Source organism: Mustelus asterias, chromosome 25 (assembly GCF_964213995.1).
Source record: "Mustelus asterias chromosome 25, sMusAst1.hap1.1, whole genome shotgun sequence".
In the NCBI taxonomy this organism is placed as follows: domain Eukaryota; kingdom Metazoa; phylum Chordata; class Chondrichthyes; order Carcharhiniformes; family Triakidae; genus Mustelus; species Mustelus asterias.
The window spans coordinates 27,605,609-27,633,312 of record NC_135825.1 but is presented as its reverse complement, the minus strand read 5'-3'; the positions used below and the strand labels follow the sequence as shown (position 1 = coordinate 27,633,312).

The following is a 27,704-nucleotide window of genomic DNA, read 5'->3' as shown; positions in this document are numbered from 1 at the left end:
CTAGGGATGGGCAATAAATGCTGGCCAGCCAGCAACGCCCATGTCCCATGAATGAATATTTTAAAAATGAGAGGGATGGGGCAATATTACCTTTATTTCCATCTACCTTATCCATGTGGAAATCACTACAGACAAAGATTAGGAACAAACTTAGCCCAATTCATCACGTAATTTCATGTTTCATTATGTGTGGCAGGCCAATAGTGAAAGTCTATTACAGTGCATTCTAAACAATGCTGTTAGAGAAGTTGAGATACATGGGGTGAATTTTACTGTCCCGCCTGCCACAGGAATCGGAGCTGGCGTGGGGCGAACCATGGAGGTGTCCGTTAACCTCGGGCGGGATTTTCCGGTTTTGAGGCAAACGAGGCCAGAAAATCCCACCCATGGTGTGTTCCAACACCCACTTGCAGTTATTCTCAATATTATGTTCACATTTCAAATATTGTAAAAGAGTTGGGGAGGTGAATCAATAATAGGACACACTGAAGGTCACCTTTAAGTCTTGCAGTATTAACCTCAAGATTTTGGAAGACACAATCACAGACAGAACACGATGGCACCTTATCTATGGGGTCAGTCTGAATGAACTTGGGGCTTCAGGTTTGTGAGATCTGGCTGCCAAATGCTGGGCATATAAGGTAACTCAGCTATCTGGGAGGTGTAGCTGTATTTCTGCATCAAAATTGGGCTTGTCCTCTGTCAGTGAATCAAAGGTTTATTGACAAACACCATCTATATATTATAGACACATATTGGTATTAGCACTCAGCTTCTGTTAATACAAAATTCTGTGCATTTCTGATATGGTGGGGCCATATCTTGTTACAACTACTAGACATTAGGAAATTCTCCAGCATTTACTATCAGCTCAATAGGATCTTGCTGCTTCTCCAGAACAAAATTTGTTTACATGGGAATTTTTGTAATGGCCTTACTATAGAATATTTTAATAAACGCTTTACCATGCAATCCACTCGTGATCATCGTCCATTTAATTTCATCTAACTACATCTTATTTCAAAGCCTCAATCCATTTCTATGCAATATATTGGAAAATAAATTTCTCATAACCACTGTCAGATTATTTATCAGTAAACAAGCAGTAGTGTTTTATACTCTTCTGCAAAAATCGTAGGGTCAGCTGGCAGTTTAGCCAACAAACCTGAATGCGACTGCAAACTGGGACCATTAACATTTCAGCATGATATTAATAAACTAATAATAATTAGTGAATCTCATCCACCTGCCTTCTTTTTTTCCTCTTGGTGCTTGTCTCTCTTTGTTACCTTAATCTCTCAATCTACCCCCATTACTCTTTTTATGCTTGTATACTGATGCGCTATCAATAAGGCGAAAGACTACCGATATGCCAATATAAGGGTAGGCTTTTATTCACAACAGAATCAGGAGCAGATCCCAACAAATAACCGACCTGGACTGAACAAGGGGGAGGAGACAGCCACCTTTATACTAGGTGCTGAGGGGAGGACCCAAACTGGAAGGGGATGTGTCCAGGTATGACAAGCACACACAACGGTGGTCCATATAGGACAAAGGCACAACTGAGGTCCACCACATATACCATTCTGCATCTCCGGGGGGGGGGGGGGGGGGGGGGGTCATTATACGATGAGGGGGCGAGTTAATGACATTGGAATATATTTACATTCATCTAAAGCAGATGGTTCATGCCCATTATGGACATGAACCTGATGACGTCACCGGCGAGGGGCGATGAAGATCCGAAATTGCGATTTCGCCGGCAAGATCTGTGGCTTCTGGATCTTGAGCCCCCTCCAACATTTGCACGGGCGGCAAGCATGGGCTCAAGATTGCCCCCATAATATTTGACACATAAGGGGATCATAGGACAGGTGACCAAAAGCTTAGTCAAATGGCTATATTTTATGAAGTTTTATGAAGGAAGTGAGAGGGGCAAAGAGGGTTAGGGAGGAAATTCCGGAGCTTAGAGTAGAGGTAAGTGAAGGCATACCCATCGATGATGAGTGCTGAGGAGTGGGGATGTGCAAGTGCCCAGAACTGAAGGAACTCAGGGACCCCAGAGGGCTGGTGGGCTGCAAGTGGCTTCAGAATAGGGAGGGGCAAGGCAATGGAAGGATTTGAAAGCAGCCATGTATCCAGCAGCCAATGGATAACACAAGTTACAAACTTTACTTCCTGCAATTTCCTTCCTTTCAGGAGCTGACTCGCGCTTGAGTATAGTTTGCTATATGCAGCCATTGAGTACCTCATTTAAGTGTTGCCAATACATGAACCTGAAAGCTGAAAGACTAGTCATCACCTTATATTGCCATGTATTTATTTGTAGTCATGATCAGCATCACATTCTAGAAATGGTTATTTGATAGCAATCAGCAATAGGTATTTTGACTTTCCTTTTTTGTAATCGAAGGTGGTGGTGGTGTGTTACAGATCTGGGAATCTGGGTTGCTGTAGATTAAGTTATAGTTTAAGCTATAGATAGTGATAGATGGATGTGCCAACTTTCTATCCATCACATGGCTGACCAAGAATCTCTCCTGCTCTTACCATCTGCCATTGGCATGTTGGAAGATTTGCAAGTTGATAATCAACCACTTTGGCCACATTATGGCTGGGATTTTCCACCCTGCCCTATGGTGGGTTTTCCCACAACGGATGCTGCAAGCCACTGGACACCGCTAGGACCTTCTGCTCCTGCGTAAGCCAACGGGCTTTTGCATGGCTCGCCCCAACCTGCGCAGGTCGACTTTAGCAACTTTGGCCCCACTTGGCCATCGATGTCTGGGGTGGGACACAAAGCCAGAGCTTCTGACTTAGAGACTGGGACTACACCACAAGGCTTCCTGTAACTCAGGGTACTAAGCACAAATACAGCTTCACTGCTATCACACTGGCTGGTATCAGACAAACTCAATAAGTAAGGATCAAACCTGTGGCCCACATGCACGGCTCGGGAACATAACAGGCAATTCATTTAAACCATTGAGCTCTGAGTGTTGCAATTGCAAATTTTAAAGATGCCTGCATGAATAGCATAAATAAAATGCACCCTGAAATGTTCCACTAATCAAACAATTTAGTTTTCACGCCATCTTGTTAACAAAGCTAAGCACAAATAAATGTATAGTGATATGAATCAAGCCATGCTATAATTGATCTCCAGGTCAATTAGGAGGAAAATAACCAGGGTCCAAGCCCTAATCATTCTCTTCTCCTTCTCTGCAGCTCATGAGTAACGACCGAATCATTCCTGACTGAGAGACTGCCTTCCCAGGGCTATATAACTCACAGACATTCATTGCTGATCACCATGCACAGAGATTGGCTCCTGTCACCCATAGTTCTATAGCAGAGTGGTACGGTGGCACAGTGGTTAGCCCTGCTGCCTCACAGCTCTAGAGGCCAGGATTCGATTCCTGGTTTAGCTCACTGTCTGTCTGGAGTTTGCACGGTCTCCCCATGTCTGCCTGACTTTCCTCCAGGTGGTCCGGTTTTCTCCTACACTCCACAGATGTGTAGGTTAGATGCATTGGCCATGCTAAATTGCCCCTTAGTGTCCTGGGATGTGTAGGTTAGAGGGCTTAGCGGGGTAAAGGTGTGGGTTTACAGTGATAGGGCCTAGGTGGGATTGTTATCGGTGCAGACTCAATGGGCTGAATGGCCTCCTTCTGCACTGTAGGGATTCTATGATATCGGTATTCATTGTTTTTGGGACTTGAGTAGGGAATCGTGGTGAACATTGAGACATATTGTGAAAAGGAAGTAATAAGATCTGTTCACACATGAATTGTGTTTGCATCTAACCTTAAATATGTTCTTAGGTTGGCCTACAATACAAATGCGGCAGCTACACTTTATCTCTCACATTTAATTTAAAAGATAAACCTGGATTAAGATGGTGGCACAGTGGTTAGTACGGCTGCCTCACAGTGCAAGGGACCCAGTTTCGATTCCCAGCTTTGTCATTGTCTGTGTGGAATCTGCACGTTCTCCCCGTGTCTGTGTGGGTTCCCTCGGGTGCTCCGATTTCCTCCCACGGTCCTAAAGACGTGCTGGTTAGGTGGATTGGCCATGCTAAATTGTCCTTTAGTGTCAGGGAGACTAGCTGGGGTAAATGCATGGGGTTATGCGTATAGGGCCTGGGTGGGATTGTGGTCGGTGCAGACTCAATGGGCCGAATGGCCTCCTTGTGCACTGAAGGATACATGCTGGTTAGGTGCATTGGCCATGCTAAATTCTCCCTCAGTGAACCCAAACAGGCGCTGGAGTGTGGCAACTTGGGGATTTTCATAGTAACTTCACTGCAGTGTTAATATAAGCCTACTTGTGACACTAAAAAATAAATATACCTTGACATAAACAGACACAGCATGCAGACACACCTGAAGGATTGCATCTTCAGCATACGTGCAGCCAGAAGTTCATCTCATTAGTATATTAGTATATGAAGAACCCTAATCCTTTAATCCTTTATCACATGCTTGGTATCTATACTCCATCTTCTTCATTAGGTGTCTTTATAAGGGTCTTTGGTCAGGCTCTTGGCCCTGCTCCTCCTCCTCAAAGGAATTATATGCTTAGCAGTCACTTATTGACAATTCACATTTATCATCATCACACTCCAAAGACACTATTTCTATGGTCCTTATCAATAAACACAAAATTATTAAAACAATGTTCTCTGGCTGTTTTAGATATCATTACCTGACTTTAATTCCTGTCCACACAAAGCTCTTATCCAGCTCTAATTCATTCAGAAGCAAGATATAACTCTGAAAAATATCTTCTTCACTTGTTCTTTTTTCCTTACTTTTCCTTCCGAAAGGCACTGACACAGATCGGGGGTCCTGTTTCATAGGTCATTTGGCACGTCTGGTGCTTTGCCAAAAATGCAACTCTAGACAGTGGCTGTTGACAGGCTAATTAACCATCGCGGGAGAGAGAGTATCATAGCTGAGCTATGTTAACGTCTATGCCTAATGTGCACACAAGTACACTTTTCAAAGCAATAAAAGTGTAACTCACTAAAAGTCTCAGAGTCAGTTTAATAAAAGTGAGCTTAATGGTAAACCTGCAAAAGGTAGATGACAGCATTAAGTGGCGGAAGGCATCGCACTCATGTCTACTTCCTTTAAGAGTTTACCCTCCATGTTCTCGGTGGCACAGTGGTTAACACTGCTACCTCACAGCGCCTGGGAGCCAGGTTCAGTTCCCAGCTTGGGTCACTGTCTGTGCGGAGTCTGCACGTTCTCCCCGTGTCTGCGTGGGTTTCCTCCGGGTGCCCCCGTTTCCTCCCAGTGTCCGAAAGACGTGCTGGTTAGGTGCATTGGCCATGCTAAATTCTCCCTCAGTGTACCTGAAAAGGCGTTGGGATGTGGCAACTAGGAAATTTTCACAGTAACTTCATTGCAGTGTTAATGTAAGCCTACTTGTGACAATAAGAAATAAACTTTTGCTTATATACGAATGATACTGGAAGTAGATCAAATACTAATTACGTTGTTATACAACATTGCCAAATCTCCACAATTGCGTTGGAATCTTTAGGAATTAAATATTCATCTGCTTGACACCAGTCTTTGAACACTTTGTCTTATTTGTTATATTAAAAAATCCTGGAGATGCGGGGGAATAATAGTGGCTTGACTGAGTGGTCTGTTGAACGAATATCTTGGCGCGGGTGCATGGGTGTAGAATATTTGTTTTAGACATTCTTGATGAATTTTCAAAGGACAATTAGTTCCACTAATTAAAATGTGATGTGATGGCATCTCCATGAATGGGAGGGGGCGAGGGGGGAGCGGGGGGGAAGTATTTTCGTGGACGTTACATAATCACATATGGTATAATAAATGGATATCTGGAAGTTAATGCAAAGCAGCAATCGAATCAAAGGGTTTGGATCACATCATAAACCAGAAAAGCAATAGCTCAGGAAGTTTATAGCCGCTTCTAGAAGTTGCTAATGCGGATTCTAAGAACTCAGCATCCTGGGGCCTACTCACCTGCTCATGCTGTGCTCCCAGAATCTAAATTAAAAGAGCACATTAAAAGCAGTTTATAATTATCATCTAAGCTCGCTGTAGATTAAAGCATTCGGGCTGTGAAATTGGGCTCCGTAGCTCTGCTGGCACAGGTGGCACTGAAGCCTCAAAGGCCTAAAATAGTGTTGCCTCTGGTCCCCTTCTGGCACAACCTATGCAATGACCCATGCAGTGAGGGGCACTAGCAGGGGTGTGCTGTGTGTGCTGAATTGATATTTGTTTCCCTAACTCAGTCTGCGCATGTACACTTGGTTAATCACTCACAGATGAATAGGCACTCAGCAGCATAAAGGGCACCCACTCATGTTATTTAAAGGATCAGCCAACAACTTGCAGGTGAGGTGCTTTTGACTTACCCCTGTTCAGGCAACATGGGGCAGCAGATGGCACAGTGGTTAGCACTGCCATCTCACAACGCCAGGGACCCGGGTTCAATTCCGGCCTCGGGTAACTGCCTGTGTGGAGTTTGCTCATTCTCCCCATATCTACATGGGTTTCCTTTGGGTGCTCCGGTTTCCTCCCACAGTCCAAAGATGTGCGAGTTAGGTTGATTGGCCATGCTAAATTGACCCTAGTGTCAGGGGGATTAGCAGGGTAAATGTTGGGGTTACGGGAATAGGGCCTGGGTGGAAATGTGGTCGGTGCAGGCTCAATGGGCCAAATGGCCTCCTTCTGCACTGTCGGGATTCTATGATTTGTGGAAGTGCTACAGATTGTGTTGGAGAACTGCAGTATGTAGCAGGATTTGGTGACCCATCTCTGCATGAGGTCTGGAGTCTGTGGTTACAGTGTCTCTGGATCTGTAACATAACCAGCTGAAGAGATGGGAAGCTCTGTAAAGAGGGAGGAAGAGGAGGACTCCGCACAGAAGACCCTCTCCACCACAGGTTTTTCAAGAACACTTCTCCGAACTCCAAGTCAGCCAGGAGCAAGGCTTGAGGTGGTTTAGTTACCTGAAGGCGATGGTCACTGAACTTGTACCACCTCCTTCAACGAAATGAAACCTCACACCAGGATGAGGATGGCACTGTCCATGGTGATAAAGGTGTCAGTGGTATTGAACTTTTAGATGTTCAGATAGAGGGAACAATTGACATTTCCAACATAAACCAGTAAACACCTGAGAGGGGAGGGAAGTTATCCATTCCAGGAACAGGGATTATTTTGTTTTCTCGCTGTGCCGGGAGAAGCAGGACTAGAGGGCAGTTAGTATACAGATGGTAAACAGCCATGTACAGTACATCATGTTAGGCTTAATGCCCGCTATCCTGGCTGTCGTCACAAAGCCTTCATTTCGCGGCAGTCTTTCATTTCCGTCATCTTGGTGCCTCCATGAAGAAATAAAGGTTGACTTCTTGGGGCGTAGGCCACCCCCTGTACAACTGGCTCATGACTCTATCCACTGCCTGACCACATGAGGTCAATGTGCAGATAATGAGGGACATACTATCAGCAGGAACATTGATGGGCAGATCCTTTAAGTGCTCATGCAAAGTTTCCAATGCCGTGACTGCTCGGCGATTGGGGAGGAGGTTAAGCCTCTCACACAGGCTGTTTTCAAGGCAGTCTGCCGCATCCTCCATAACATTGCCCTGGAGGAGGATGCAGCAATTGCCACCAGAATTCAGAGGCCATCTCAGGAAGAGAAGGAGGATGGGAAGCAGGTGAAACAGGAGAATGCAGGGAGCATCTTTTGCTTCCACATGGTTTGTTGAACAATGCCTATTCAGACTCTGATTTCCCTGAACATATTCCCTTTACCATTCCCCCACCTCTGCATCCATCTGAGATGCCCCATCACATTGTCTCCTTCACCACCTTCCTACAATAGAAACCATCTATGAAAATCGTTCCACTGACATCTTAATCTGACAACACATCCAATGATAGAAACAGAAATGTGGCACGGTGGCACAGTGGTTAGCACTGCTGCCTCACAGCTCCAGGGACCTGGGTTTGATTCCCGGCTTGGGTCACTGTCTGTGTGACGTTTGCACATTCTCCCTGAGTCTGCGTGGGTTTCCTCCGGGTGCTCCGGTTTCCTCCAACAGTCTAAGGATGTGGAGATTAGGTTGATTGGCCATACTAAATTGCCCCTTAGTGTACTGGGATGTATATGTTAGAGGATTAGCAGGGTAAATATGTGGGGTTTTGGGAATGGGATCTGGTGGAATTGTTGTCGGTGCAGACTTCATGGGCCGAATGGCCTCCTTCTGCACTGTAGGGTCTCTATGATTCTAAATGAACTATTCACTGTTGTACATTCCTTTAGTTCTGGTATTGTGGGTGCCTTTTTCCTGGGCTAGTGTTCCTATGCAGTGCCATCCTAGTGGCTGCAGCATGGCTAGTGGAAGGTGAGGGAGATGACAGATGATCTTGCAGAATGCTGTTAAGCAGCTCTAAGCCTCGAGTGTCCAGTCAGATGACACCACCTTGGCAATGGGGCAGCACCAGTTCCAGCTGCCTGACTGGGAGGCAACAGCAAGGACGCTGGTGGGGTGTGAGTGATGAGAGCACAAATGTTGTCCTCATGCTCCATTCTGTCACTGCCACTCCCCTGGGAGGGCATGTAGCAATCCTGGTAATCTGCTGGATTGTTGAAAAGTTGTGGGGGGGGCGGGGAGGGGGAAGGGGAGGCAGGGTAAGGCACTGAGAGCCATCCCCTTGCCTTTGCCACTATCAGCCCCACACCTTTCCCAACATTGGCCTTGGTCACTTCTTGTTCTTGGGCCTCTGGTGTTTGTCTTTCTGCATCAGCCACCACTCCCCCGGTAGCACTGCTGAGCAAGAGCGCTAGCCTCTAATTGGCCAACAGCTCATGGTGGGTGAATTTCTGTGTCCAGGGTCCTTGAGCCTGGAGAAGACCCACTGCTGACTCTTAATACTGAAGGGCCATTCTGGAGGAGGTGACAGGAAGATGGGAGACGCCTCTGTAAATGCTCCCATGCAGCAATTGAAGGGCATGCACCTTTTGTCGGGAAAATTGCAGCAAATCTGAAAGCAGAAACTGCTGTTTGGGTTTCCGACCATCATTCATGAAGCTAAAGCATTAATCCTAGCTCTCTGCATGGATGAAATCTGATCTCGTAAGTGCTTCAAGCAATTTCTAATTTTATTTCAGTGGCTCTGATGAAAGATCATCAATATGGGCGGCACAGTGGTTAGCACTGCTACCTCACAGCGCCAGGGACCTAGGTTCAATTCCAGCCTTGGGTCACTGTGCGTAGTTTGCACATTCTGCCCATGTTTGCGTGGATTTCCCCCCACACCAAAGATGTGCAGGCTAAGTGGATTGGAATGCTAAGCTGTCCGTTAGTGTCATGGGGAGTGGCTGGGTAAATATGTGGGGTTACAGGGATAGGGCCTTGGTGGGATCGTTGTTGGTGCAGGCTCGATGAACCGAATAGCTTCCTTCTGCACTGTAGGGATTCTGTGATCTGAAATATATTCCGGTCCCTTCCTTCCTCTCTCCACAATAGCTGTCTGGCCCATTGAGTATTTCCAACATTTACTTGGGATTTGATATCTAGTTTCACTAATAAAATACTGTCAAATCTTGCCCTGTATTGAGGATCACAAGAGGGCAATCGTTAGGATATATATTATACACACTCAAATACAACACGGAGTAAATTAAGGCAAATTTTATTTTATTTGAAATGCTGTATAAAAATAAGTTTCTTCCATTCTATTTTAATTTACAGATCTAATCAAATAACAATTTCAACTCCAAGCTGCATACATGCAACCAAACTACTGGAAAGATATTGTATATACAAAAAAAAGGAAATTTTCGCACTGGTATTTTCTCATACCAGTCCACAGGACACATTAAAAAAAAATCACAGAAATTCCCCCCTCCCCCAAAAAAAAGAGGTCTAGACATTAAATACATATTCGGTACAACATGCATTTAACAGAAGTGCTCCATGTTATATTTACAAAGTCTGGAATTATTTTCAGTGACATCACCAAGTTCTTGGGCTGTAAACAGAGTGAACTGAATGGAAGTCTGACATGATCTACTGTGGGCCTTCATCTGACCAAGTAATTAATTATTGTGGAATGAACAAGGCTGTTGGAAGGGAGTTGTCCATAAATAAATAAATATAAATTAACCCACAAGTCAAACCTTTTTTTTTAATATAATAAATCTGTTTTTAAAAAAAAATCAATTTCACTCAAATAAATAAAACAGGTAAACAGGACAGCGCTGACAAAGGCTGTGAAACCAGTATTTCAAAAAAAAATTATATATATATATACATATAATACATACAGATATATATATATACACACACACACATTTACAAAGGATTAGAGTTCATTCATTGCATTGGTTGTGCATTGATGACGATGCTCTGACATGCCTTGGCTTCATACTGAGTGGACTAGTGGACTGTATGATGAAGAGTTGAGGTCAATTCTTTTCTGATTAGTGGTGATCGACAGGCGACAAGGTTCTTCTTCTTCATTTATTTTGTTGAGAGGATGTAAACAAAATAGTAGCTAGACTAGACCAGTCCCTGTGTGTGTACGTCTGAAGATCGTGCGAAGGAAAGTTCAAAAAAGTCATTCAGAAGCAGCGAAAGTTCAAGTATTTTGTTGAAGTCAGTGGATCCAGCGGTCGTGAAAGGCACTCGGAGAGGAAGAGCCAGGCTTGTCGTGATGCACGGTTCAAGTTAATAACAACCAGAAGTAACAGAGGAGCAGGTTCTGGATCCTCATCACCGCCCCCCTCCCACTAATCAGTAGATTCAAAAGGCCATGGAATCTGGTGAATGAGACCAGGCAGGTTATTTGGTTCTTCCAGAGGAAGGCAGAGGACAGTTCGGTTTTGCGAGCATCGGTTCGTGTTATTTCACAAGTTCTAATTTGCTTGGGTTGACTCGTGGCTCAGACTGTGCAGTCTTAGTCTAATGGCATCTTGTGAAACGATGCAATTTTGCATCCAGGGGTGGTTAATCATTTCTTCAAATGATGGTCGATCTGAAGGCCTTGGCGATAGGCAGAACTTGATGAGATTTTGACATTCTGAAAGCGAACGGAAACACTGGGTTACAAATGGTGCGAGTTTTTAAATTGCGCTTTCCAAACATTTTCGTGGAAAGTTAATTCAGCTTATGTAGAAATAGGTAACTCTGCAGCTTAACTCAGCCGGGGGAGTTTTAGTGGCAGTCTAATTTAAGCAAATAAATATTTCTGTGATAATTTACTTTACATAATATTACTCGTGTGACATGAAGTCAACAGGCATTTGACTCTTCTGAATACCCAACAAATGATATGAGTGGCTTAATTCACACATAGTTTGAAGGATAAAGATCGCCTGGAATTGTCCTATATTTCCTACACTGGGATGGAAAGCAGGAACAGCAACTTACCGGGTGAGACTCTCCGCCTGAATAGGACCTGTCCGCGAATGATCTCCTCGTCTTGCTCAAACGGGATGTCCCCACACACCATATCATACAACAGGACCCCCAGGGACCAGACCGTGGCGGATCTGCCATGATACCTGTGATAGCGGATCCATTCTGGGGGGCTGTATACTCTGGTACCTGCAGATACACAAAAAGATACACCTTGATTAAACACTATCCTTGTGTGTCCTGAATGCTGTTTAAAATGTTCAATATAGCACTGCTGCCTCACAGTGCCAGGGACCCAGGTTCGATTCCCAGCCTGGGTCACTGTCTGTGCAGAGTCTGCACGTTCTCCCCGTGTCTGCATGGGTTTCCTCCGGGTGCTCCGGTTTCCTCCCACAGTCCAAAAGATGTGCTGGTTAGGTGCATCGGCCGTACTAAATTCTCCCTCAGTGTACTGGAGCGCGACAACTAGGGGAATATTCTTGCGACACTAATAAATAAACTCAAACTACAAAAGTTTAGTAAATTAAAAAAAAAATCTACTGGCTGGTTTTTGAACAGGAAAATGCACAAGCATTTGCATCTCAGGGGAACGTGTAGCTAACACAAGGACAAAACATTCCTCAGTTGGTTCAAGAAAGAAAGAGGGGGGGGAGAAAAACGTTTGCTATATATCTTGTAAACAAAAGAATGCGCCCTGCTTTTGAAATTCAAATCATCTGCACTATCTCGTTCCGCCCTTGCCTTGCAGGAAATGTGGTTAACCTAAGCTTCCTGTCTGTCCTGCCCTGAACTGGCAGTTACTGACTCGTTGCCATGTGATTTTTTGTTTACAAACTTTCAGTTGTAAAAAGCACACGTTCCCGCCTGGTGATGGCGCCAGGCACCCGGGATTTTCACCAACGGTTCTTGCTCTAAGAGGAGACCAAAAAGTTGCTGTTTGAAAATCGACATCAACACAGCAGAAGGCAGGCAGCAGGGAAATGTAACCTTTATCCCTGGTAGCTGGAGAGCAGACACAGGCAGAAGGAGCAGACCCTTACAAACCACAAAGTTTATACCTTTATAACACTCAGGTTAACAAAAGTAGATACATTAGAATTATTACTTTTCTTAATTTTGCTGTCTAATTTTGGACCTGAACAAGATTTTTAAAAAAACACAACCAAGAAATTTACAATGTTTGTTGGATTTCCTTCTGGAAATCTGGATTTCCTGGTTTTATCTCACCGCTTCTCCCCCTCCAGCCCCAACCTGAATCTCTTGACTCAATAATTTATCAATTGGGCCACTTGATATCAAAGGGAAAGAGAAGAGGGAAGCGAACCTTATTTCCCGTCACCATAGCCCCGGGTTACAATCCTATCAGGTTTCAAAACATTTCCATGACGGGGAAGAGACTTTTTTTTAAAAGGCAGGAGAGGATGGGGTGAAAATCTTATTTTCTTTAAAATATAAAGGAGTTGGCGTCTCATCTGGACTCTGAGTCGTTTCCCCCCTCCTCAAAAAAAGGTGTTACGCAGGAGAAAACCAGTCTCCAAACAAAAGCGTGGCACAGTGCCAAACTCAGCTGCAGCAACAACACTGGGGCCAGGAGAGAGCCACGCCGTCTAGTGGCTATAACCCAACCGGAGATCATCCCCTCCCTCTCCCTGCCCAGGAGGAGACTCCGTCCTGTCTGCTCGATCCGTCTGCTAGCCCAGCCCCAGACCGATCTTTCATAACAGCAACCACCCTCCTCTGTCACACACACACACACACTACCAGCCTGCCCAAAACAAACCCCACCTTGCCCACAACACACTCCTAATCCCCCAACACACCCCTAGCCCCCCCCCACCCACAACACACCCCAACACACCCCTAACCCCCCCCCCCACCTGCCCACAACACCCCAAACCCCCCACAACACACCCCTAACCTCCACCTGCCCACAACACCCCAAACCCCCCAGCACACCTCTAACCCCCCACCTGCCCACAACACATTCCTGCCCCCACCTGCCCATCAGACATTCCTGCCCCCTACCACCAGCCTGGTCACAACACCCCCCCCCTCACCACAACATATTCCTACCCCTCCACCTGCCCACAACCCCTACCCCCCCGCCCCTCCCCCAATCATTGAGATATATAAAAAGGCTCAATCTCATAAAACAAAAAAAACCCCAACCATTTCTTATTTCTGTTTATTCCCTCCCTGCTCGGGGGAGAAGGGGGGGGGGGGAATTAACAGGGCAAACCCCCGCCCCCCCCATCACTTTCCAAAAAAGCATCAACCTCTTTCAGATTCCCATTACAACATAAATACTGCCCACACAAACATCACGACGCGATTGCTCAGAGACTGGTTTGTTGTGGTCTTATGATTCAGCACTGCATCGGTAGCAGTTTTTTTTAAAACTGCGGGTATTTTTTTTGAACGCGGGCGATTTTTCCCCCTCCCTATTTCTTACGCATCCGTCCCATGTGATTTTATGTTCGCCCCCCCTGACTCTGGCCGCCTGCTCCGACAAGCGCAACGCCTCCAGCGAGCGGCCCCCTCACATCCACATCACTAGCCAAATAAGGAAATAAAAGGCTTCAAAACAATAACAAAACGGCTCAGTATCAAAGTGAAATGAGCCCCCTAAAAAATCTCAGGTCAGTAAATGTATTTCAAATCCAAATGCCACGAAATAAGTTTAAAATAAAATGACTCAAAACATACAATTACTGCCACAGGTATTTCTTCTTAAGTTTCACAATATTAATTCACTCTCACTCAACACTAGGGAATCAGTAAGCACTGCCTCTCAGCACAACAGCCTCTTTTGCTTTGTACACTGGAGAGTAAAGGCTCACCATCAAAGTCGGTGTAGACGGTGTCCTTTAACAGAGCCCCCGATCCGAAATCGATGAGCTTCAGCTCCCCCGTCCTCATGTCGATCAGGATGTTCTCGTCCTTGATGTCCCGGTGAACCACCCCGCAGTTGTGGCAGTGCCTCACCGCCTCGAGCACCTGGCGGAAAAAGTTCTTGGCCAAGTCCTCCGGCAGGGCCCCCTTCTCGGTGATGAAGTCGAACAAGTCCTTGACGTGCTCCGACCGCTCCATGACGATGATGAAGCTGTCGGGTCGCTCGAACCAGTCCAGCATCTTGATTACCCCCCGGCAGCCCGCGCCCACCCTCTTCAGCAGGGCGATTTCCATGGGAACCCTCGCTCCGTTAGACTGTGGGGGCAACACATCACAATAAATGAAACTGCATTGGACACACAGTGATGCACAAACACACAGCCACACACGCTGGACCCCCTCACCCCCCCTCAACCTGCAACTGTGTGTACATCATACACACCCACCCACACACACGCTGGACCCCCCCCCCCCCCCAACCTGCAACTGTGTATGCATCATACACACCCACCCACCCACACGCTGGACCCCCCCAACCTGCAACTGTGTATGCATCATACACACCCACCCACCCACACACTGGACTCATCCCCCCCAAAAAATCTGCAACTGTGTGTGCATCATACACACCCACACACTGGACCCCCCACGCCCCCCAACCGTGTGTGCATTACACACACCTCCCACCCAACAGTCAACACGAACACAAGATGCTGGAAAAAAACTGCCCGAGTTTCTCCAGCATTTTCTGTTTTTGTTTCAGATTCCATCATCCGCCTTTTATATATTTATATATATATAAACCCATCTGTCAAAAACAGATGGAAAACATCTCTATTTAAAAATAATCCACCATAACAAAAAAAATGTAAAAGGCATGAGTTTCGTATTTTACTTACCAGCTCAGCCCATTCTGACACTCGATCTCTAGCAACATGCTTGATAGCAACCTACAATATAAACAGGGAGAGAAGAAAAAAATCCATTCAGACTGGCGAACAGCAAGAGAATCTAAAAGGATATTTTCAGGGGGGAGTGATCTGGGGAAAGTTACGAGTGATACAACAAAAAAGGGGAACGCAGATTTTTAAAATATATATATAATCACCTGCACACCGTCAGCCACCCGAACGCCGGAATAAACAGTCCCAAATCCACCACTCCCGAGGAGAGATCCAACTTGATAAATCTTTTCGAAAGGCTCTTTCACTGGAAGAAATGAATGGGGAAAGATTAGGCGATCTCCCATTATCACAAACTCTTTTGTTGTCTCCGACCTCCACATGGTTAACGACAACACCGTCACAACACACACACTCAAATCCCCCCCCCCCCCCTCCTCACTTCTACCGAAACGGGAGACTCCGCACAATGTGAAAGAAATACTAAACACATACCTTGTTGCAACTGAATTTTGGTCGGCATATCCACGCTTGATGTCGAGTACATATGAGTAAAGGATCCGATCTTTGAAAGCAGCATCCCTTTCTGTAAAAACACCTCGACTGGAATACTCCTGCTATCCAAGGTCCGAATGGGATTTCACCAAAAGGGAGGGAAGGGGAGGGTGGGTATGGGAGGGGGCGGGGGGGGAAGCCGGCAATTTCACCCCACACCACGTTGCGACCGACACACACAAACAACTGCGACCGTACACACAAAAAGAAATTGTTGCCCTTATTCCCAGAGCGTTCGCTTCTCGCAATGTCCCAGAGATGGAAATGCAGCAGGATATTCAAGTCCCTCGGAGCAAGCAGTTTTTGAATGAGGAATAAAAATAAATGAGCTGAGGCGCGTCTTTGTATCACGCTGGTATCCCTGCCTTTACTTTGAGTGCGTTCTGCTAAGTAGCAACGACTATATACAGATAGTAAAAAAAAGGGCGAGACGTAACACCATCAGCAAACTCCCTCTGAAGCACAGCCCACTTTGAATTGACGTCAGGCTGGCCAATAGCAGGGGAGGAAAAACCTGCCAATCTCAGGGCGAAAAAAAAATAAAAGAATGAAACTGACTAGACTCGACGTGGCGGGAATGAATACGCGCCAAAAAAAATGCTCCTTGCATGTCTGCTTACAAATGGCTTTGATCCACTGGGCTGTCTGTAGACAAATATTTTTAAAGGGGTGGCTTTTTTCCCCCTTTCTCCTCGGGAGCAGCTTTACAGTAGTTTTTAAATAAAATGCATCATCTTTAGAGCTGCAGTATATGCAGATTCAACATAAGGGCATTGTTCTAGCTTTAGTTAAGGCGATTTGACAATAGATTGCCTTATAATGAAAATCTTCTCGTGGTTAAAAAAAATGCATTCTCCCGCTTTTAATTTTTTCGGTCTGGATGTGGAAATAGATCACGATCATCAGTAACGGTATTCCACGTGTATGTATTTTATGCAGCAGAGAGAAGTGTCTCCGTTAAACATGTTGAGGTTAATCCCATTGTGGATGTCCAACACTGCTACTTAATATTTAATTTGATCCCTCACAACTGACCATGACATGGAAGACAGAAAATGTGTTTTTTGGGGGGAGAGGGGGGTTAATTGGCTTCCCTCGGCTTCATATATATATATATTTTAAAAGTGATTGACTTGTAGATTTATTCTCATCAAATACATTTTGCCAAACACAAGTTAGGGTTAATTGTCACCTCGAGGGGGCGTACGCAATGAGGGACAATAAAAATCACTAATCCCAAATTGCAATATAAATCAGAATATTAGAACAATTGTACGGTTGTCAGTGTGCAAACATGCACTGCAAAAGCTACATTTTTCAGTATGTGTAATTAATTTGCACCACAATGGTTTATAGCATTTTGATTTTTTTTTGCAAACACATCCTGGCCATCCGTTATAAACACATGCATCTGCCCATCTCTGCAAGGTGCATGTTAGCAACACTGCTTTCCAAAGTTACCTCGAGGTATTTTTCATGCCTTTATGTGCGAAAACTATTTATTTTGGTTTTCGGGAAAAACGATTCTCCAAGTGATAATTGATGGGCGTGTACAGCTCTCGTTATTTCCCGCCCGATCTTAAACTGCAAACATTGATACAACAAATACGATCTGTTTCAAAGAAAACGAACGAGTAGTTTTGTCGTTTAATCCTTTGAGATTTCCCCCCTGTGATTTGGGGCTGAGGGGTTAATTGTGAAATTTTGTGATGGTGGGGGGAGAGTTAGTTAATGAGTTTCGCGACCAGATGAATAATTTCTGGGGAAACCGCGGGGCGATACAAATCTGATGTGAATGGTGCCTGTGAGAAGATGCTGCATTCCTGACATACTTTCCAATTGGGTGGCCGCCGCCTTTCAGCATGTGGGAATGAATCACAAAAAGCTGCCTCCCCTCCCCACTCCCCCAGCCCCGCGATAAGGTACAAGCTGGAGCAGGAGAAACTGTAACAGAGCCAGTGTTAGTCGATGGAGGTCGCTGCTGAAAACATGAAAGCCTTCTCTTTTGCAACGCATCACAGCTCAGGAATTTCCTTTCCGTGTTTTTTTCTCTCTTCCAGGCAAAGGGGGGGGGGGGGGGGGTGGATACAGTGCAATGACTACAAACTTGAAGCATCACATTCAAATCCTATTGGGTGGAGTTTGATAATTGCGATTCAAAACAAAGCCAGTACTTGAACGGTCATGATGAATGAGGGTGGCTAGTTGTATGGAAAACAAAAGCGATAAACTGATTTGTTTTGTTGTTGTCAAGTTATTTATATTGTCTTCTATCCCTCTCGCTAGAGGTCACACAGACACACACCATATCCGGGCCGTGTGAGGTCAGGCAGGGGATTTGTTTTTGCCTCTACCCCTTTTCTCCAATATAACTTTATACCCAACTACCTGGTGGTACACAAGAGGAGGCAGTCGGGCCACGGATGGTTGATTCTCTTATTTTGCTCCTTCCCCCCCACTTCCCCTCCCTGGGGAACAGACTGACCTCCGTTTAGGAAGCAACATTTCCTTAGCTCTAGACTAGAGGTGGCCGGAGAAAGTGGTAACTCCACGCCCGGGCTGCTCAATGCTCACCCACCATCACCCTCCCAGTTACCAGGCAGCCTGTTGATGTAGCGCTCGTTACAACTTTTAGCTGCTTTTGCTCACCGAACAGAATGCAGCTTCCACAACAAATTCATGCATGTGCAAAGGAACATTTGTGTATCTTTTTGTGTGTAACACTTTTGAAGTGTAGTTTATTTATTCGTCTCACAAGTAGACTTGCATTAACGCTGCAATGAAGTTACTGTGAAAATCCCCTAGTCGCCACAGTCCGGCTCCTGTTCGGGTACACTGAGGGAACATTGAACATGGCCAATAGACCTAACCAGCACATCTTTTGGACTGTGAGGGAGGAAACCGGAGCACCCGGAGGAAACGCATGCAGACACGGGGAGAACGTGCAGACTCTGCACAGACAGTGACCCAAGCCAGGAATCGAACTGAGGTCCCTGGTGCTGTGAGGCAGCAGTGCTCACCACTGTGCCACCCACGTAGGTACAATTACATTAAAATCAGGCAAGATAAAACCCCAAATGATTAATGCTCAGATTCTGATGTATGAATTAGTACAGCATCTGGGATCTGACACCCAACTCGCTCTGTCTTGCTTACCCTAGGCGCAGATGCTGTGGGTTCCCTAGTCTGAGATAGCCGGCTTTGTTGGTACCCCATCGAAAATAGTCTAATGGAATCTAAACTAAAGCATTGCCAGAATCAAATGGGTAATGAGGAAATTTTAATCTGCAAATGATTAATCGGAAGATCTTGAATCAATAATGAGAGGGAAGACCTAGCTCACAGTTACCTTCATACAGAATTCGATATTAGGTTTGAGAGGGAGAAGAGTGAGGCACACAACATTGGTTGACTGTGTAGAGTTTGCATGTTCTCCCCCATGTCTGCGTGGGTTTCCTCCCACAGTCCAAAGATGTGCGGGTTAGGTTGATTGGCCAGGTTAAAAATTGCCCCTTAGAATCCTGAGATGTATAGGTTAGAGGGATTAGCGGGTAAATATGTGGGGGTAGGGCCTGGGTGGGATTGTGGTCGGTGCAGACTCGATGGGCCGAATGGCCTCCTTCTGCACTGTAGGGTTTCTATGATTTCTATGGTTTCTATGAAATACATGGGGTTACGGAGATAGGGCTGGGGTGGGATTATTTTTGGTGCAGGCTTGATGGGCTGAATGGCCTCCTTCTGCACTGTAGGGGTTCTATAATTTTAAATGACTTTGGAGGGGTAAGACAGGAAATGATCGTAATGGATAGGCAGAATTATAGAAAAACTAGGGATCAACAGTGGGAGAGTTCAAAAAGTAGTAAAAAGACCTGCACACGTCCCTAAAGGTCAAGGGCTCTACTATTTTATTCATTTATGAGATGTGAGCATTACTGGCTAGATCATCAATTAGTACCCTAACGCATTTGCCCTTGAGAAGGTGCTGGTGGGCTGTCTGCTTGAACTGCTGCTGTCCCTGAGGTATAGGTACACCCACAGTGCTGTTAGGGAGGGAGTTCCAGGATTTTGACCCAGTGACAGTGAAGGAAAAGTGATATATTTCCAAGTCAGGATGGTGAGTGACTTGGAAGGAAAGTCTGGTGGTGTTCCCAAGTAACTTCTGCCCATGTCATTCTAGATGGTAGTGATTATGGGTTTGGAAGGTGCTGCCTAAGGAACCTTGCTGAGTTCCTCCAGTGTATCTTGTAGATGGTACACACGGCTGCCACTGTTCATTGGTGGTGGAGGGAGTGGATGCTTGTGAGAGGGGTACCAATCAAATGGGCTGCTTTGTTCTGGATGGTGTCAAGCTTCTTGCAAGTTGTTGGAGCTGCACTCATCCAGGTAAATGACGAGTATTCCATTACGCTCCTGACTTGTGCCTTGTAGATAGTGGACAGATTTTGGGGAGTAGGAGGTAAGTTACTCGCTGCAGGATTCCTAGACTCTGATCTGCTCTTGTAGCCATAGTGTTTATGTGGCTAGTTCAGTTCAGTTTCTGGTCAATGGTAACCCCAAGGGTGTTGATAGTGGGGGATTCAGCAACAGTAATACCATTGGATGTCAAGGGGAGCTGGTTAGATTATTCCTTGTTGTAGATGGTCATTGCCTTGCACTTAGGTGGTACGATTGTTACTTGTCAGTCCAAGCCTGGATATTGTCCAGTTCTTGTTGCATTTACACATGGACTGCTTCAGTATCTGAGGACTAGTGAACAGTGCAGTCATCAGCGAACATCCCCACCTCTGACCTTATGATGGAAGAAGGAAGGTCATTGATGAGGCAGCTGAAGATGGATGGTCCTAGGACACTACCCTGAGGAACACCTGCAGCGATGTCCTGGAGCTGAGATGATTAACCTCCAATCCCTACTACAATCTTCCTTTGTGCCAAGTATGATTCCAACTAGTGGAGGGTTTACCCCCACCCCGATTTCCATTGACTCCAGTTTTGTTAGGGCTCCTTGATCCCATGCAAATTTTTATCCAGTGAAGTAAGTTCTTTCATCTGTAATATATTTAAATAATCTATATTTATACAAGGACAGCCCTATTTAGCTGAATACCATACAGGTTTTCAAAGCAACCCTGGATTAAAATACATAAAACAGAGAAGCACTGGAGGAAAATTGAACCATTCAGTAGCAAGTTCAATAATATATGATGTAGAGTGCATACTGGTTAAAAGTTATGAGCTAATATCTGGTAACTCATGGCTCGTGTGTGCTCAGTGCCAACACCTGTACATCCAGAGTTCTAAAGTAGATCGCTGCAGAGATGCACTGGTTGTGATTTTCAAAAATTACCTAGACGCTGGAGCAGTTCTAGCAGATTGGAAGTTAGCACTGTTATTCAAGAAAGGAGAGGGAGAGAAAACAGGAATCAACAGGCCATTGCCTGACATCTGTAACCGGGAAGTGCTGGATTCAATTATTAAGGAAGTCTTAACAATGCACTTAGGAAAACACAGTCAACATGGTTTTGTTAAAGGGAAATCCTATTTGACATATTAGAGTTTTATGAGGATGTAACTAGTAGGGTGGATAAAAGGGAAGCAGTAAATGTAGTATATTTGGATTTCCAAAAGGCATTCAATAAGGTGCCACGTAAAAGATTAACACACAAGATAAGGGCTCATGGTTTTGGGGTTGGGATATTAGCATGGCTAGAGAATTGGTTAATGGATGGGAAGCAGAGAGTTGGGGCAAATGAGGCCTTTTCAAGTTGACAGGCTGTGAGCAATGGAATGGCGTTAGGATCATTGTTGGGCCTCAGCTATCTGTAATCTATATTAATGACAAAGCCAAAGAGACAGAATAATGTTTCAAAGTTTGCCAATCATGCAAAGCAATGTGAAAATGCAAGTTGTGAGAAGGACACAAAGAGGCTGCAAAGAGATGTAGACATGTTGAGTGAGTGGATGGAGCACTCCACTCACTCAGATGGAGTATAATGTGGGAAAATGTGAAGTTATTCACTTTGGTTTTAAGGATAGAAAAGCAGAATATTTTTTCAAAGGCCTGGAACTTGCATATGTTGATATTGAGAGAGATTTGGGTCCACTGGTAAAGAAGCACAAAAAAGTTAGCACGCAGGTACAGCAAGCAATTAGGAAAAGAAATGGCATGTTGGCCTTTATTGCAAGGAGATTGAAATACAACAGTAAAAAGGTTGTGCTACAGCTGTGTAGGGTTTTCATGAGACCACAGCTGGAATGGTGTGTGCAGTTTTGGTCCCTATATAAGAAAGAATATCATTGCGTGGAGGCAGTACAGCAAAACTTCACTAGAGTGCCCCTGGAATAAGAGGGTTGCCCTATGATGAGAGGCTGAGTAAATTGGGGTTACGTTCTTTGAAGTTTAGAAGAATAAGAAGTGATCTTGGAACACTCAAGGTTATATAGGAGCTTGACAGAGTAGATACTGAGGGATTGTTTCCCTTTTGGGGGATCCAGAACAAAGGAGCACAGTTCTAGGATAAGGAACAAATCACTTAGGATCAAGGTGAGGAGAAAGGTTGTGAATCTTTGGAATTCTCAATCCCAGAGGTTGCCCCATTATTGAATATATTTAAGGCAGCTTTTTTTCTCTTTCTCGAGGAACCAAGCGATAAGAGGAATGGATGGGAAAGTGGAGTTGAAGCCCAAGATCATCCATGAATGGCGGAGCAGGCTTGATGGGCCATCTTATCTTCTCCTGCTCCTATTTCTTATGTTGGTTGCTATGTGAGCACAATGCATGGACCCTTCAAGCAGTGGATCTGGTTTTAGAATAAGCTAATTGGTAAAAGAAGGTTTTTAATCATAGGTCAGCGGATGAAACAGCAGAGAATTGGCAAGGCCACTCAAACTTTAATGTATATTGATCTCAGAACAGTGGAGGTGAGGGAGCAAATTGGAAAGAAAGGAAAAGTCAAACAGGATCATACTGGATAATTGCTATGATGAGATTAAGGGATTAAACCCAATGTCATTGATAACATTGAAAATCTTCCAGCATCCAGCTTAAAGTTAGTGACAGCATCTTCAAATGCTGTATACTGCATCGCTAGCCTCAGCAAATGCTCAGTACACCACGCCCATATCATTCACTGACCAACAATCTCTATCAGTCATAACATATAGATAACATTCATAACTTTGCCTCACCTTCATAACACTGCTGTTAGCTTCACAGCCCAATCTCACAGCTGGCACACACTGCCAGCTACTCAACCTCGACAGCCTCATTGCCCAAACACATTCACTTCCATAATTCCCTCACTGACGGGACAAGGTGATGCACAACCGACAGCAGCTGTTTCTAACTCGTGTGGCTGTATGTCTTTAGCCCCAGCTAGGAGATAGTGCTCGCCATCATTGGAGTGCTCATTCCTGAGGCTGTAGCCAGCAGGCAGCTGAAACAATAGAAGAGGATGGTATTCTACCCAACCTTCATTCTCACATCCTGCTTCTCTTTCATCACACCATCTCTTTTGATTCAGCAGCTGTCAGTGGTATGAGTGAGTATTTCTTACTTTCTCTCCCTTCCCTCAGTAGACTGGCGTTTTAATCCTTTCCGACATCCAAGACCTGAAACTTGCCATGGAAGAGCATTAGATGCAAGGGCACCATGACAGTGATTATGAAGCAGCATCAGTACTCCAAGTCAAACCCGAGCCACTAACTCGGATATTGACACTGCATGCAACTTAGAAGTGGGATTTTCACGTGCCGAGAGATTGAGTGTTAAGAGGCCTGCAGCCAGAATATGGGGAAAGGATAGCATAGCAGCTTTCTGGGGGGCCTGGAAGCACACAGAAGACACAGATAAATATTTGGATAGATCAGGATACAGAAGAAGGCTGCTGGATATGCACAGTGAAATGCATTGGCAGGCCTGTTTGCAATCAATACAAGGAGTACAAAGGAATCTGGTAAAAACTTTGCACATGGTTTTGTGCAAAGCTTGGACTCCCATCCTTCCCAAGAATAAGTGGTGGCCAACTCCATTAATATACTTGTGGACCCAGCAGTGAGGCAGCATCTGTTGGCTGATGTTTCAGCTTCTATTGCAGCAGAAGCCACCCAACCCCTGGCTGCAGCAGTGGGAGCTTAGACGTTCCATCGTGCAAAGTCAGCTTTCTTTCATGTTAGATCAGACTGCTGTCATCCGGGCTGCTGATGCCAGTGAGCAAAGGGGCCTACCATGTCCAACAACCTGTGCTACAACAGATCACCAAGGCACTACCCAGGGGGAGTGGCAGTGGATCTCTGGAGCACAAACCTGCCGTGCTCTCTCAGAATGACTGGATTTATCCTCCTACTGCTGCCACTTGCTGCTGTCTGTCAGCCAGCCAGCCAACCCGGACTACTCCTGTCCATTCTGGGAGGGTGCCATACAAATCCTGGCCTAGGTTCAGAGGTGCTTGAGGCCATCCTTCAAGGCCATTTGCAGTCTCCACCACTGAAAGTCAGTAGCCTTCTCTCAGCCCTGCACAGGAGCACTAAGATAAGATAAAGAATATGAAAGACAGACACTCAGGGAATGTGCAATAGTGAATGATTCGCCTTGGAATGATTTAATCTAGAACTTTGGTTTGAAATGTTTATTGGCTTCCATTTTTGCATTCAGGCCAAGAAGGTCAATAACAAGGACAGTGAGGTGTGGCACTGAATGAAGATTGAGGTTGTGTTATCTGGTAGCTTAGTTGGATGCGTTGTGCATTGGCAGCCGGGCTAAAAAGAGGTTTTGTAGGTTGCCTCCTGCTTTCCTCTTCCTCCTCCCTCATCTGTTGAATCTCCTTTTGCTCCTCAGCTGCTTGCCATACAGCTGGTGGCAAGGGCTTTGCCCTGATAATAGTGAGCACCTATTACTAGCAGGCACACAGAAACATGATCATACTTCCTTCCAAATTATCCCAAATCTATGGCACATCCCAACAATTCCTTCTTAGACACTGAAACTGCTTTCCCACTCTTCTCACCTGTGGGGTCCACTTCAAGCTGCACCCATTCCGATGCACCCTCACTGCACAATGACACTTCCATCACTGTTACATGTAGCAGCATCCTCCCACATTGTCCACGCTCCCAATACACCACTTCTTGTGTTCCCAGATCTCTGAAGCCCCTTTGCGTCGGTTAGAGAATCCAGCACACCTTTGCTCCTCTTACACTTTACCACCTTCACCCAGCTACACTCCAAAGCCTTGACTCATTCGAATCACTAGATACGGACAGCTTTTTTTCCAGTTTGTTCTCAGGATTTGATTGATGCTGACTGGGTCAGATTTACTGCCCATCTTTGGATATACAGAAAAGGTGGTCTTCTCTATGCAACTGGTTTGATTTAAGATTAAGCGATCACTTCAAAAGGTATTCGTGTTACGATCCCAGCTGATGTCACTGCAGGACAAGTCAGATCCAAAAGTGGCTTGATAGTCCCTAACTTTTACCTTAGAAACTTGGAGATAATTTACTGAACAAATTCACTGGAGTTTGCTGATGAACCTTCAATACAAAGCATAAAATAATTATTAAAACAAGGAAAGAGAACCATATTACACCAGACAAAAAGGTTGGAAATATCTCAATACAAACATGAGAAGATGATTCAAATTCCTTTACCCTTTATAGACAAATAAACCAGTGAAGGGGCACAACGGTGGCACTATGGTTAGCACTGCTGCCTCACAGCACCAGGCACCTGGGTTCAATTCCGGCCTTGGGTGATCTGTGCAGAGTTTGCACGTTCTCCACGTGTCTGCATGGCTTTCCTCTGGGCGCTCCGGTTTCCTCCCACACTCCAAAGATGTGCAGGTTAGGTGGATTGGCCATGCGAGATTGCCCCTCAGTGTCCCAAGATGTGTTGGTTAGCGGGATTAGTCATGGTAAGTGCACAGGTTTCCGGAGATAGGGTGGAGGGGAGGGTCAGGCTGGGATGCTGTTTTGGAGAATCAGTCCAGACTTGATGGGTTGAATGGCCTTCTTCGGCACTGTACGGATTCTATGAATCTAAGAATTACCACTAGCTTGACACAAAGCCTCCTTGCTTGTACCGGCACAGGTTGCAAACATTTTTCTTCTGGTGAATTCTTAAGTATTCACTTGATGCTTCTCACACAACTTGTATTTCTCCGAGACACCAAAAAAATCCTAAACTCACTGTTTCTTCAACTGCAGAGCTAACAAATAGGTTCGCTAAACTCAGTATAGTAGCACCTCTGTTAAACTGAACACTTCTCTGAGCCCTATAACTTGATTATTCAGTTAACTACTGTCCCAGTCGTCTGGTAGCTTTTCTTCACAGGGACCTTAAAATTCCCTGCCTGCTGTCTCAGACACACACGCGCCCTCTGAACTCTCATTCTCTTTAATCCTGTCTTTTTCTGTGTCTGTGTCACTGGATCATTGTAGCTAAGCAACAGTGAAGCTTTTTCCACTCTTCATTTTGTTTCCAAAATCACTGAATATTTAACCCCTTTTAACTCATCCCATTAACTTCAGGAGTTGTAATGCCTCTCAAAAAAATATATATACAAACAAAAACCCCCAAATACCTGAAACCTTTTAGTCACAATTCAGACTCCAAGGCACCAAGGTTCATAAACAAACCCTTAATGAAACTGAAACCATTTTTACCTTTCTTAACAGACATACACACACATATAATATATACATATAAACTCAGCTTAAATATTAAACATGGTTCGTAACATTATGAATTAATTACATATAATGTGACTGGAATCACTTGTAGGTCAGAGCCTTGTGAAGGATAATTTTGGAGCAGCTGGGTTTTTGCAATGATCAGGCAGTTCCCCTCATCGTTTTATGGGCAGCACGGTGGCACAGTGGTTAGCACTGCTGCCTCACAGTGCCAGGGACCCGGGTTCAATTCCAGTCTCGTGTGACTGTGTAGAGTTTGCACATTCTCCCCCATGTCTGCATAGGTTTCTTCCGAGTGCTCTGGTTTCCTTCCACAGTCCAAAGATGTGTGTGTGTTAGGTGGATTAGCCATGCTAAATTGCCCCTTAGTGTCAGGGGGATTAGCTGGGTAAATACGTGGGGTTACAGGGATGGGGCCTGGGTGGGATTGTTGTCAGTGCAGGCTCGATTCTATGATTTTCCTGCTTCTGACAATTTCTTTGGCAAACGCAAAATACTGCGGATGCTGGAATCTGAAACGAAAACAGAAAAGTGCTGGAAAATCTCAGCAGGTCTGACAGCATCTGTGGAGAGAGAGTAGAGCCAACTTTTCGAGTCTCGATGACCCTTCATCAGAGCTGAGAAGAAAGAGAGTCAGCAGAGATTGATATTATGAGGGTCAGGAGGGTTGGTGGAATTGGACAAAGAGAATGTAAATGAGCTTGAGAAGGTGTTGAAAGTGTCCATTAAGTGATCAGAATGCGTTAATGGCAAAACAAAGGTCCAGCTTGGTAAAGGACTGCCTGAGAAATGTGGCAGTTGGCTTGAAGAAGGGAGCGGGGGGTGGAGGGTTGGGGAGGGGGATGGAAAGAAGGAGAGTGATAAAATGGAGAATGAGATTAAATGAAATTAAACAAAATAAATGGAAATGGGGTGGAGGGGAGAGTTTATGCTCTGAAGTGGCTGAACTCAATGTTCAGACCGGAAGGCTGTAAAATGCCCAATCGGAAGATGAGGTGCTGTTCCGCCAGTTTGCGTTGGGGTTCGCCAAAACATTGCCACAGGCCAAGGACAGCCATGTGGACAGGAGAGCAGGGTGCTGTGCTGAAGTGGCAAGCGACAGGAAGGTCTGGATCCTGCTTGTAGATGGACCGAAGGTGTTCAGCAAAGCGGTCACCCAGTCTGCGTTTAGTCTCTCCAGTGTAGAATAGACCGCATTGGGCACAGCGAATACAATAGACCAGATTGAAGGAGGTGCAGATGAAGCG

General features: G+C 45.2%; 1 protein-coding gene across 1 annotated transcript; it reads right to left on the bottom strand.

Moving 5' to 3' along the window:
* Positions 1-9,887: 9,887 nt before the first annotated feature.
* Positions 9,888-16,149, bottom strand: LOC144511873 (serine/threonine-protein kinase pim-1-like). The gene is made up of 6 exons (XM_078242283.1): positions 15,712-16,149; positions 15,423-15,523; positions 15,214-15,264; positions 14,263-14,629; positions 11,435-11,611; positions 9,888-11,084 (listed from the first exon to the last, which is right to left on the bottom strand). The coding sequence occupies exons 1-6, from the start codon at positions 15,794-15,796 to the stop codon at positions 10,921-10,923; spliced, it is 945 nt and encodes a 314-aa protein (XP_078098409.1). The 5' UTR covers positions 15,797-16,149; the 3' UTR covers positions 9,888-10,920.
* Positions 16,150-27,704: the final 11,555 nt, after the last annotated feature.